We start from the raw sequence: 13,750 nt of genomic DNA on the forward strand, positions 1-13,750 counted from the left end.
TGTGGTAGGAAACGAGTGCTTTTGTTGTTGATACTACAGTACAAACTAGACCAGTGGTTCTCAACCAGGGGTACGTGTACCCCTAGGGGTACACAGCCGTCTCCCAGGGGGTTCATCAACCCATCTAGATATCTGCCTAGTTTTACAACAGGCTTCATAAAAATCACTAGCGAAGTCAGTACAAGCTAGAATTTCATACAAGGACTTGTTCATACTGCGCTATATGCTATACATGGATATGTAAGGACAATAGTTATATTCTAATCGATTTATAATGATATGGCAGAAATGAGAAAATCAGCAGCTTTTCAGTACTAGCGTGTTGTAACACTTCTGTATTTTTATGTCTGATTTTGTAAGCAAGTAGTTTTTAAACGAGGCGAAACTTGAGGGTACGCAAGACAAATCAGACGCCTGCAAGGTGGTACGGTCGTCTGGAAAGGTTGAGAGCCTCTGAGCTGGAGACCCTAATGGAGATCGGGGCCCGTTTCGCTAGGCGCTGTACATATGCATCGAAAGAGAGCGTTCCCGCTCCGAAGAGTTTGATGATCTCTATCCAGTTCACAGAACAAAATACCGTGTTTAGGCCTGATCTCCTTATTGGGAGTTTGGCCTGAGTAAAGAATGAAAGAAAGGGCTCAAAACTGGCTCCTTTGCTAGTAGCTGCGGGAGAGTGAGGCCAGGATTGGAGTGTATCATGGAGCCTGAACAATGCCTTTCCCCTAAAGCTGTTCCCCCTCTAGATAAAGGTTGGGACGCTGCTGGGACAATACGGGGAACATGGCGGGCTGGATTTACACCTTACACGCCCCTAGGCACAGCATCTTCAGCGCCCCTCCCGCCTGCAGCGGACTTTTCTGTTGCACAGTTTGGAAGAGGTAAGGCTAGGGGTGACCAGATGCCCATATTTTATAGGGACAGTCCCGATTTTGGGGTCTTTTTCTTATATAGGCTCCTATTACCCCCCCTCCCCCCGTCCCGATTTTTCACACTTGCTGTCTGGTCACCCTAGGACTGTGCCTATTGTGCCTAATTAGAAATCCAGCCCTGGGAACATGCTGGAATCTGGACAGCTGATGCTTTGGGAGGCCAGAGAGAAGAGAGCTGCTGTCCTGAAGACTAGGGGAGATGCTGGCACACATGAGGACTTGAGCAGAGGTGGAATCAAATCAGTGGCTGACATGGGCAGCGTTGAGGAGGTGAGGCCAGGCAGATCTAGGAGAACTCAGAGTCAAGGATGGTGCTGTGGTTACAGGCGGGGGAGCCGGTGGCTGGGAGATAGACAACAGGGCAGTACACTTGAGGATACACCCCTTGCTCAAGGGCTTATCATAATGCAGATCATTCCTAACCTGAAAACCATGGGGAAAGGAATGGGTTATGTGAGCACTGAAATTTTGAAGAGCGAAATAGTGTTTAGGCTCCCATAGCTTCAGGGAAGCTGCTCCCTTTGGAGAGCTTTAGGTTCTGAGCTTGATAAGCGCATAGAAACATCCTCCCTGTTGCAGATATTGGTGAATGCCTTCCTAGGACGACCTGAGGGACCAACAGCCCCTCTGAAGCAGCAGGGAAAGGCAGGGCCTACCTCACTGCTGGACAGAACAAGCTTTCATCCTTATGTGGTCAGGCAGCGAGCCAGCCCTGCTGGGAAAGGAGGAGTTTGGCTCAGGTAGGATGAAGCAGCAACAGCCTGCCTGGCCCCCTCTAGCTGGGGAGCAGTAGGGCAGCTCCATGGAGTCTTCTGGAGGGAGCCAGAGAGGAGAAGGAAGCTGGGCTGGACATGAGCCCAATAAAGTCTTTCAGCTGAGATGACTAAATAGCACTTACACGGCAAGGAATGGGCTGACTGAAAGCCCAGCTCAGTCACAGGTGGAGGGTAATTCCCATAGTAGGAAATGGTGGAGAAGCTGGCGAGGTCTGATCTCTGAAAAATAAATCCATGGAGAAGGAAAAGCAGCTTCAGAAGGTTCACGCTGAAATCTCTTGCCACCTTTCAGACTGTGAGGGCTGTACAGTGCTTTGTGGAGAACGCGTTAGGTCTGTGCTCACAGCTTAGTGTTTGGGGCTCATTGAGGCATCTTTCGTGTCATTTTCAGAATTGATGTTCATCAACTTTATTATACTGTAGTCACAGTCAATGGCCCCAGTCAGGATCAGGGCCCATTCTGCAGTGGGCCATGCAGACACCACACCTACAAACAAGACAGAATAAGCAAAGGGGTAGTTTTTAAAATGAGGAAATCAGGCTCTTTTGTTTAAGTTGGATAGAAGGGTGTATGTGAACTTTGGGGGTATAAATTTAGCTCACTTTACTGCGATCTCTTTTGCAGTTCTCCCTCCCCTTCTTGATTTACTACCACCGGCTGTTCCTGCTTTTGCAGCCAGGACTTTATTTATGTGCCCTCTAGTGGACATTGTGTATTTTTTGTTTTTTAAGATGTTTAACTTGCTAGCATCATAGAAATGGGGACAGCATGTATGGACTTGGACTCTCTTGTGTCTTGTTGTATAAAGAAATGGTGAACAATGGTAAACCAAGTGTAGGTCCTGCACAAGGGGTATTAAGCTTATTACTGGGGTTGGGTAGGCAAATCCCCTTCACATACGCTTTTTAGGAACAGCTCATATTGGAACAAATAGAGCCTTGAGATGACTGAGCTACGCCAGAGATGAATTTAAGAAACTTAAAAGAGCTCAGTCTGTTAAGCTCATCAAAAAGAATATTGAGAAGTGACTTAATTACAGTATACAAGTATCTTCAGGGGGAGAAAATACCCTGGTTCTAAAGGGCTCTTTATTCTAGCAGCAAAAAGTATAATAAAAATGAGTGGCTGGAAGCTGAAGCCAAATTCAAATTAGAAATGTATACACAAATTTTTAACAGGGAGGGTGATTAACCATGGGAACAAACTACCAAGGGAAGTGGTGGATTCTCCATCTCTTAATGTCTTCAAATCAAGACTGGATGCCTTTCTGGAAGTTACGCTTTAGTCAAACAAATTATTGGGCTCAATACCAAGGTAACTGGGAGAATTCGTCTGAAATCAGCAAGATGAAATTCAGTAAAGACAAGTGCAAAATATACTTAGGAAGGAAAAACCAAATGCGTAACTTACAAAATGGGAAATAACTGGTGAGGTAGTAGTAATGCTGTCAAGGTTCCTCCCCCACTCTGAACTCTAGGGTGCAGATGTGGGGACCTGCATGAAAGACCCCCTAAGCTTACTTTTACCAGCTTAGGTTAAAACTTCCCCAAGGTACAAACTATTTTACCCTTTGCCCCTGGACTTTATTGCTGCCACCACCAAGCGTCTAACAAATATATAATCGGAAAAGAGCCCGCTTGGAAATGTCTTTCCCCCCCAAAATCCTCCCAAGCCCTACACCCCCTTTCCTGGGGAAGGCTTGATAAAAATCCTCACCAATTTGCATAGGTGACCACAGACCCAAACCCTTGGATCTTAAGAAAAATGAAAAAGCAATCAGTTTCTTAAAAGAAGAATTTTAATAGAAGAAAAAGTAAAAAGAATCACCTCTGTAAAATCAGGATGGTAAATACCTTGCAGGGTAATCAGATTCAAAACATAGAGAATCCCTCTAGGCAAAACCTTAAATTACAAAAAGACACAAAACTAGGAATATCCATTCTATTCAGCACAGCTTATCTCCTCAGCCATTTAAAGAAATCAGAATCTAATGCATCTCTAGCTAGATTTCTTACTAAGTTCTAAGACTCCAGTCCCGTTCTGTCCCCGGCAAAAGCATCGCACAGACAGACAGACCCCTTGTTTCTCCCCCCCTCCAGCTTTGAAAGTATCTTGTCTCCTCATTGGTCATTGTGGTCAGGCGGCAGCGAGGTTATCCTAGCTTCTTAACGCTTTACAGGTGAAAGGGTTTTTCCTCTGGCCAGGAGGGATTTTAAAGGTGTTTACCCTTCCCTTTATATTTATGACAACTGCTAAAAGGGATCTGGGGATGAGAGTTGATCACAAATTGAACGTGAGTCAGCAATGTGGTGCAGCTGTGAAAAGACGGGGTGTATTAACAGAAGTGTTGTATGTAAGATGTGGGATGTAACTGTCTCACTCTACGTGACACTGGTGAGGTCTCAGCTGGAGTACGGTGTCCAGTGCTGGGTGCCACGCTTTGGGAATGATGTGGAGAAACTGGAGAGAGACCAGAGGAGAGCAACAATGTTGATAAAAGCTTTAGAAAATCTGATCTATGAAGAAAGGTTTAAAAAGGATTAAGGGCTGTTATAAAGAGAATGGTGATCAATTGTTCTCCCTGTTCACTGAAGGTAGGACAAGAAGTAATTGGCTTAATCTGCAGCAAGGGAGATGTAGGTTTAGATTTTGGGAAAAGCTAATGATCCAACCAGTGGACCAAATTTGGTGATGAATCCTGGTCATGTGCCACCTGAGACATGTTGTGCATATGCTAAGATGACGACTTAACTATACGGGTAGTTAAATTCTGGAATAGGCTTGTTGCTGAATTCCCATCATCCCGGAGGCTTTGAAAAACACCTGCCAGGGATGGTTTTGATTTACCTGATCCTGCCTCTGTGGGCAGGACTCGATGTCTCTAGGTCCCTTCCAACCCTACATTTCTAGGATTCTAAATTTAATGGCCTGTGATATACAGGAGGTCAAACAAGATGACCTAATGGTCCCTTCTGGCTTTAAACACTCTGAATTAGTCCCTCCCTTTGACTAAAGGAGTACATTTGCCATTAATTGCTAGTGTTTGCAACTGAAGGGTGACTTTTGGACACACTCCCAGGTGCTGTTTATTCCATATTACAGTAGTGACCCATCTGCAGCTAGCTAGGATGTTGTCACCTTTCCACCCTTATCCAGGCTTTTTTGTTACGTTAAGATTACATTATTGCAATGCACTCTACACTGGACTCTACTAGAGCTGGTTGGAAATTTGACTGAACAGTTTTATCAGAAAATGCCAATTTGTTGCACCCAAAATGTTTCAGGGAAACATCACAGGGTTCAGTGAACTTTTGGCAGATCAGTGTCAGGGTTCCAGTAGACCCTTGCCTGCTCAGCAGGTTTCTGTAGGAAACTTGGCAACTTGCTGGGGAACCCAATCTTCCAGGGTCCATGGCTCTGGGAAAGTCCCAGTGGATAAGACTGCAGTTCAGGGAGCCAGCTCGGCCAAGAGTCTGCAAGTCCTGAGGTTCCCCAGCCCAGGACAGTCTGCATGGCAGGGCTGCCCCTGCCAACTCCAATAGTTGTTGAGTGAAATTGATGTTGTCAGTTTTAGGCTGCTAATAGCAGTTGTGAAACAGACAAGAATGTCATTTTCACTCAGCAGCCATCAAGATCTTGGGCAGCACACTTGGTTTTGTAAGCACAACCTGTCAGTGTTTCCAAAATGACTTTTTTGGAGATTTCTGGTTCATGTGAAATGTTTGAAAAATTTGGATCTAGTCTGATTTAGACCAAACCCGCAACATTACCCATGAACTGGAAATTCCACATTTTTGCCAGCTCTGTGTTACACCTTAAAATCAACTGGAGACTGAAGCTGTTGCAGAACACAGTGGCTTACTTACTGAGGGGATGTGGGGAGAAATAGAACAGTGCTCTAGAATCTGCAATGGCTGCCTATTGGTGTTTGGGTGGAATTTTAGGGGTTAGTTATGACCTGCAAAGCCCTGAATGGCCCAGGACTAGCCTACTGGAGGGATCACTCCTCCCCCTGTGCCATTCTGCCACAGCTGTGGTCAGCAGGGGAACTGAAGCTGACTATATGAAAGAGGACTGGCAAGGTGTTGTGAGGGCTCAGACTCTGGCACTCTTCCCCTGATCCAAAATAGCCCAAATCTGATGACTTTCCAGGCATGTGCAAAAGATACCTGTTTGAACAGGTTTTCTACCTGATGAAGGGGTTGGTGGATGGCTGGCAGAGCTCCTGTGGAAGTGATGATTTTAAAGAAGCTGCAGCTTACTTATTTCTTGCATAATTAATTGAGCACCTTGCTTAACTTTATTTTAAATCAAGGTAGATGGTGGCCTAAAAAGGCAGATTTTTCTATATAAAGAGAAGCAAGGAACAGAGATGTGATAGTACAGCCCTATGACTTTGGACTGTGTAGAAATTGTAGAGGATCAAGAAGGGTCAGACTGTATACAACAAAACTCATGCATGCAGAGGAAGTAGCATTGCCCATACGACAGATGGCACCCTTTCCTCCGATTCAATGGCCCAGTGTTAGCATAGTGCTTCTGGTAGTAGCAGATCATCAGTCTTTCAGTGAGGCCTCCAGCTGAAGGACCCAACCCCATATTCTCATTAAAGATCCCACAAGGACTAGTCCATTTTTTGTTTTGTTTTTTGCCAGATTCCAGTGTAACTAGTCACTGTAGCCATAAGAATTCAGTAGATGAAATTCTTTACTTTCCATTCTCATTTTAGGGTTAGTATATGCTGTTAAGTAGCTGCCATCTTCCACCCTAGCAAAGCCTGCCTTTGAGTGATAGATGATGCAATTGTTACAGTACCTATAGGTTGTAAAGTATTTTTGGTAATTAAAGGTGCTATGTTAGTATATATAAATACTAGGGTTTTCCTATATTACAGTAAAACTCCAAGACTTAAGAGGGCAGCAGGTTAATATACCACCAATGTCCTCTTATCCAATAGCTGTTGTACGACTGACTGGGAAAAGTCATTACAAGAGAACAGAGTAGCAATAGGAAGATGGTACTCTACTGTTGCAGCAACAATGAAATGCTTCCTACATTTAAAAGCTAAAAGAGGAATTTCAGAAGATGTTTCAGTCACAGAATAAAGAGGATTCCTTTGCCGCAAGTGAGTCCTCTTCTGAAAAGCACTCTGCCAAGAAGAGAGCTGAGCTTATGCCATATGCAGCGCCTTTGGCTGAGACCCATAGAGTTTGTTTTGGTTTCGATTTGTTTGAACATCGCAAAATACATAGTCGGAAGCATTAGAGAAGACTTGACTGCAGAATTCAGTAGGGTTTATTCTACAAATACTTTGAATCAATGCCAGTGATACAAGTTGTATGAATTTCCTTTAAAAATACAAGTCAGTATAAAAGATTCCAATTGGCATATAATGCAAGGTAGTGAATGATTCAGTTTCAAAATGGTTAAGGAATTGTCAGGTCACTTTTTTGACCATGCTACAAAAGTATTGAAATCAATGCTGTCAGGAGACAAAAAAGGAGAAAGGTACGTAAAGGAAGAAGTATTTCAATTTGTAGGAGAGAGGGTGACTGCCTCCCTTACTTTAGGAGGGGCTTGCATCTTTTATTGCCAAAATATTTGAAAGAGCAATATGCGCAGTGCATAGCAGCCTAGCTCAAATTGTTCCTGGACAGAACTGCTGCTTTCAGCATTTCTTCTCAACACACGTTTTATTAATCCATCACACATTTAGGTAGCAACAAGCTCCCTGGTATCCATGTAAACCTAAGGACCTGTGAAGAGGAACATATCCCTCCCTCAAACAATGATTGCAAGGCGAGGATTCCCCAGAGTGCACGGACAGTGTGCATGTGCCCTGAAACTTACTAAACGTTTTGCCCAACAACATTTTCAGGAGTCGTTAATGCTGTTGCTTCAGCCTAAATGCCACTTAATTTGATGTTCAAAACCCTACCTTTGTAATGTTAAAACAGTGCAACTGCTTAAAAAAAAATTCAGTGCAATCTTGCTTAAGTTTATCATAGCTCCAGGGAACATTAGAATGCAACTATATCAATTTTCCTCATTCCTGGTCTGATGAAAGTTCTTCCACTGAGAAATGTACTACAGTTTTAAAAAAAAAGCCACTTTAGATTTACTTTATTTTGGAGCATACTGCTCTCTTTGTGGCTATTTAAAAAGCAAGATGTATGACACTGATAGGTGTCCAATGTTAAAGACAACTATTGTGGGTCAATGTCTCCCTGATATGAGTCCATTAAAATCCAGTGGAATTAGAGCAGGGATGAATTAGGTTTACTTTAGTTTTAGTTCACGGAGAAGTAGGTTACTTTGTTTCTACACAGACAGTAGGACCATATATTACCAGAACACACACATTGCATTTTTAGCAAGATGGCTCCCCCTACCTCTTCCTCCTACTACGCTTTTCACCATGTAAGGTTAGAAAAACTGTTCCTCTTACTAAACCCAGCAGTCTGTGTGGTAGCAGAACCGTATTAATTACCACAGAGCAGATAACAAGCACCTATCTGCAAGGGCAGATTGAGGGAAGCTAGGTTAACAATGCATTATTAAATTTCTAAACAAGGCTTTGTCAGTGCAGACAGGGAGAGAAATTCTGATTGTACCAAAAACCTTATCAGACTATGCAACCCAAAAAAATTGCATACAATAAGCATGTAGCTTACATACTCTACTCAATGAGAAAACCCTCCACCCCTTCAAAGGGAGTAGCGGTAGAGCATGGACACCATAGATAGATTCTGCTTGTGTGTGTGTGTCTGTCTATATAAACACACACACATTTTGTCAGGATTAGGTGCCATCCACTTACTGACAACATGCTGTAGGGTTTAAGTACCATTGCAATGCTCATCTGTCTCTCTAAGGTAAAGCCATTCTGGAGGCTGACGAGTCAGTCTCCAATTTGAATGGCTGTCTGCTCTTAAATATGTACTGTCATTCTGAGTTGTCTCAGTGTATTAAATACATCTCAATTCTCCAACAGTCACATTTTAACCCAAGTCAAAAACTCAGTAGCCCATACCATGGGCCCTGTTAATGATCAAAATGAAACAATGAAATACAGTGTGTCATTACTGCATCTACTAATATAGAACAGGTTTACTTTGTCTCCAAGTCAAATACTTAATACAAGACCGATAGGTTTTATGATCAACTCACAGTTTATGTATTTGGAACAAAGTATGGCACAGATTCCAGATACCTCAGGAGCTTGTGTATTCACACACTTTTCACTCTTTTGCAATGATTATCAATTCGCCAAAAATAGTGTAACAGTCAACAAGGAAGAGTGGAGAAAAACAGATTTAGGAGAAATCTCTCTTCTAAGAGGTGAAAGTAAGTGACTTTTCCTCTAGTTCTTTAGTAAGAAACTTTATTTTAGAAAATGCATTCTCTCCTTCTCAAAACAGATGCCACCTTTAAAAAAAAAAAAATTGCAATAGCAACCCTTGCATTCAAAGGAAAACATGCAAACTTGATGGCTGAAAATATTCTGCATAAAAATCCAAGACACGAGGCAAAAGTGTGCCCTCCCCCACACATGCCTTTAGGGACTCCAAACCATAAACAGCTTTCAGTGCAATGTCTGTTGCTTCCAGTTTGTAGGGAAACACATGGCCGAAGCTGGTCTTCTGACAGCTAATCTTGTCAGATGTTTGAAGCAAAAACAAACAGTCTCAGCTATATTTAAAATGTCATTGTTAACCTCTGTTTCAGTAAGTACAAACAGAATTCAATAAAATGCCAGAATCCAGTGAAGAAAAACATTACATTCTACCCTGTGCCATACACATTTTAAAAAAATTAGACAAACAGTTTCAGATTTTATTAATACACCCTTTTTAAAGTTTATTTCTGAAAGCAGCTCTTTATGCAAATCAAAAGCAGTTCCTGAGTAACTGCAGTAAACAGCATCTTAAATATGTTTTTTTTTGCCTCTCACTTCTTCTGTTTTGGTTCTTCCTCAATTTTTCCCTAGTTTCAAGTTTAATCACAGGTCTTTTTCCAAAAAATGTGCAAGTTCAGTTAGCAACATTTCCAGGAATCCACATATTGCAGATGTTCCTGCAATATCTAAGAACTGCACATTTGCCAGGTTGTGTTCCTACAGCTATTGCAGATTTCCCTCTCCAACCTTTATAGCAGGAGTCTTCACGTTTTCTTCAGCATACGTCGGGACTGCCACGTGTGGAACTTATTGTAGGCTGTCTGCAGCATCTCTTCTATGTGATTTATCAACTGAAAGATAAAACAAAGGGATCATCCCAGTATCTGAGAAACGTGTGCCCTTACTCTGCTCAAACATAAATGGGATTGATTGTTGTTTCTCTCAGTATGAGGAATCAGGAGTAACTCCTCTAAAGCCTAGGGAGTTGCATCAGGGTATGTGATGTGAGAGGAGAACTGGCCGCAAGTTTCAATTACAAAATGTCTCGAAGTCAAGCATGGCAGAGTATCAGTAAAGACAGTGGATATGCAGTTAGCTAGTTCAAGGGAAACTATGCGGACAACTTATGTTCAAGTGCTGTACTTAAAAGCACTTTCCATAGTCACTGGAAACTAGCTAAACAGGCCATTCATCCAGTCATTGAGAAATCAGACTATCAACTTGAAAGATAATAAAAGGAGAAAATTATTCCAAAATATAATACCCCTAACATCCTTTTCTCCATCAGCCATGGTTTTTTTGGGGGGGTGGGGGTGGGGGTGGAGAGATGATGAGAGAAATACACTTAAGAAAAATTAAGCATTATACGTGTAGTTAACGGAACAAATTAAAACCCCCCAAACACAGGAGACCAAAATCTGCCATCCTGTGATAAATGAGTCAGTTATTTTTTTTAAAGATCAATATGTGCACAAATAATTGAAATTGGAAAGAATACTTTTTCCTCTTACATTTGTGCTTAAATACTGTCTCCGAATTTTTTCTTGGAATGGACAGAGCTTTGTAACTTGAAATCTTTCCAAGTTACTCTTCATTTTCATAACCTGAAAGAGATCAACAGGAAAAAAAGAGTACAAACTCCTTCACATGAACATTTTCTTGCTTTCAGCAAATTGCTCCTGCAAATTGAAATACCTTGAAGCTAGTACCTAGGATTACTGTAAATATGTACAGTTAAAGCAAATTGCTAGGAAGCACTTACTGTATTGAAAATGTGATGATCTTTTTGCTTTAAACAACTGGAAACAAGCACTAAATGGCTCTGCATTTTTCTTAAACTTAAGCTGTTTAACTGAGCATAATATGCTTTACACCTGTACTGTGGTAATTTCTACAGTATCTTTGTCAGCAACACTTCACATTTAACATTACTTATCTCTCTGCTTCAAGCCAACAGCATACTATGATTTTTTAAGTTTTGCAGTAGAAGGCCCAAGCCATCTGAATAGAAGTTTTCATTTCACACAGTAACCTACAGTGGCAGAGCTAGAATCCTATGCTTTGTTTCCGATTCTTAACCCCATGCTCTAACCTTTTTGAAGTGCAGTTATACTCTGCAAGGTGACTAGAAGGGCACAATGATTCTGTGGATGTGTGAGATTCTATATTAAACTTGCTCTGTTTAGACAAGTTCTCTCCTGCCTACCACTGTTATCTTCATTTTGAGATCCAAGGTTGATTGTATTTTCTTTCCAGTTCTCATTACCAGTAATCAGGATTCTACAATTGGAATATAGGTAATATGACAATTTCTGAGCCACAAGTATTCAGCCCCTTCTTCTGTACTGTAGTTAACAGGACAGTGAAAAACAGTTTTAGGCAATAGCATTGGCAGATCACACTCCAGTTATGCAGAGGGAGCAGATCTGCTGAGTTAATTATGCTGTTTTTACATAGTGCCTTTCTGTCCATAATCATTTCAAGAGTGAAAGGACAATCATCATGTAGAGTTATATACACCGCATGATTGATAATGTGATACTACAGCTTGAATAAAAATACTTTCAATGGTCTCATTACAGAACACACACCGTTACAAGATACACTGACATTTATCCTGGCAAGTTTATACCATCAATCCCTCTTACCTTTTCTTCTAGGAATGGTGTATTAACAGGAAAGCAGGACCAGAAGTGTCGCAGTAGCTCCCCAACTGCCACATACAAGTGTTTCAGTTCAGACTGAACATCATTTGGCACCATCTCTGCAACAGGAAAAGAAATTTTCTAAAAGGCATGTCACTTAAATTATGTAATGTGTAAGTAAAATAAGAGCTGGCTAATACATAAAGAAAGATGTTTGATACCTGTAACAGGAGCAGTCTAGGGCTCAAACAACTGTATTGTGCCAGTCCACAAACAGAGAGTCAATTACACTATTTCTTTGTAGTCTATAAGTCTCTTAAAAAAGATGCTCTAGGGCTCATTTAAAGTTAACAGAGTGTTTATTAAATGTATCCCCTTGGAGGTAATAGGACCCGAAAAACCACCCAGAGTGGTTAGGAACACTGGACCTTAACCTGCTGCTACATCCTCCATTTTCTTCCAATGGGGGCTGAGGGTGAGAGCCCCCGGAGCACTTCCCCAACCTGAAGTGTGCAACACTATCACAATCCACTCATTGTGGAGCAGAAGCAGCACAATCAGTTTGGATCCTACTGACTCACATAATCAGGGTCCTTCCCTCCTCATGACATACAGGGGTAGGGGCAAGATCACGGTGGCAGAGGGGGTAGAGAGGAGAAAAACAGTGGGAAGGAAAAAGCACAAAGAAGCTATAGGAGTGAAAGAAGCAAGGGAAAAGAATTAGAGACTGAGATGCACAGGAACAGAAGTTAGGGAAGGAACAATCAGACAAAGTGAGCAAGAGAGGAAAGGAAAAAAAAGCAGAAATATAAAATAGTCAGTGAGGAAGACGCTGTACAAGGAGCCCCCAAAAGTCTGTGTGGGGATAAAATGGGGGAGGGTGGGTCCCCAGTAAACATGATGTTCTGGGGCCCCAAATTTCTCTCAGTGCACTGTGCTGTGGCTCTTTAGCCTTGGCGGGGAGGGGAGCTGTAGAGGCACAGTCCCAGCGGGGAGACACTGTGCCTGACTCGGGGGGTATGTGGCTGCCATGCCGCTCTCACCAAAGGTGCATGGTGCCCTTGCTCCTGCATGAGGAAGGCCTGGCCTGCTCCCTTGGGGAGGGTCGTGCCATTGCAGTGTGGGTACTAACTGCACGGAGTCCTTGTGCTTCCAAAATGCCAGGCCTCAGACTCCCATGCGGGGCCGTGAGGGGAAAGATCTTTGAGCTGTCTCCCCTGTGCCCCTTACACACCTACCTAGGGCTGGGTATAGTTGAGCCCAAGTCTCTAAGGTCTCTGTCTTCACTGCTAAAAAAGGCTGCGTCTTTTACTTGAGGGTAACTACTGTGTCTGAGCTAGTCCTGGGTAAAAAAACAGCTTTTTTAGCAGTGAAGCCAGGCCCTGAGACCGTTCCTGGCCAGAGTTCATCTCACCCTCTGCTTGTTCGCACGCACGCTGCTCTCTCCTGGCTTCTCACAGGCAGGCAGCAATTTATTCAGTCTGGTTCAATTCAATACCTAATTGCAGCTCTCCAGAGCAGTGTGTCAGTCCTTCCCCATGCCAAAGCGTACTGCGAAGAGGTATCGTACAGCAGAACCACAAAAGGGTAATAGCTGTGATCAAGTAATACAAACTCACAGTAACCTTAACTCCACGGTGTCAGCAGAACTCCAAACAGAGGCCGCAAACAATGCCGCTGTTTGAGTTTATTTCATTAAGGAGCTTGCAACTCAGCATGGCCTCATTATAAACCTGGCCCCCAATACTATTTGCAGGCACTTGTAAGCTTTGACCTATGCATTACCCCAACACCAGAATTGAGCACTTTAGCTCTCTATAGTACCCCCAAGGTCTTACTACACCTTGCATTTTGGGCGGATCCATCCTACGTAGCGACTTATTATGCCTGCTTAATTTGTATTCACTTCTACCTTTTCTGCATTCTTGAGGGTAGAAGAACTTGTGGCCTGCTGAGTAAGGTGGTATTTTTTTAAGAGTGGAGTTGGGGTTGCAGAAGTG

General features: G+C 42.6%; 1 protein-coding gene across 1 annotated transcript in view; it reads right to left on the reverse strand.

Moving 5' to 3' along the window:
• Positions 1-9,073: 9,073 nt before the first annotated feature.
• Positions 9,074-13,750, reverse strand: part of GTF2H1 (general transcription factor IIH subunit 1) — a 34,371-nt gene continuing 29,694 nt past the window's right edge. Inside the window, exons 13-15 of the mRNA XM_037899689.2 lie at positions 11,754-11,869; positions 10,617-10,709; positions 9,074-9,956 (exon numbers count right to left, since the gene is read on the reverse strand). Coding sequence (XP_037755617.1) covers positions 9,870-9,956; positions 10,617-10,709; positions 11,754-11,869 — 296 coding nt within the window. The 3' untranslated portion in view covers positions 9,074-9,869. The remainder of the gene's footprint in view (positions 9,957-10,616; positions 10,710-11,753; positions 11,870-13,750) is intronic.

The sequence above is a fragment of the Chelonia mydas genome, chromosome 6 (assembly GCF_015237465.2).
Source record: "Chelonia mydas isolate rCheMyd1 chromosome 6, rCheMyd1.pri.v2, whole genome shotgun sequence".
NCBI classification, from domain to species: Eukaryota; Metazoa; Chordata; order Testudines; family Cheloniidae; genus Chelonia; species Chelonia mydas.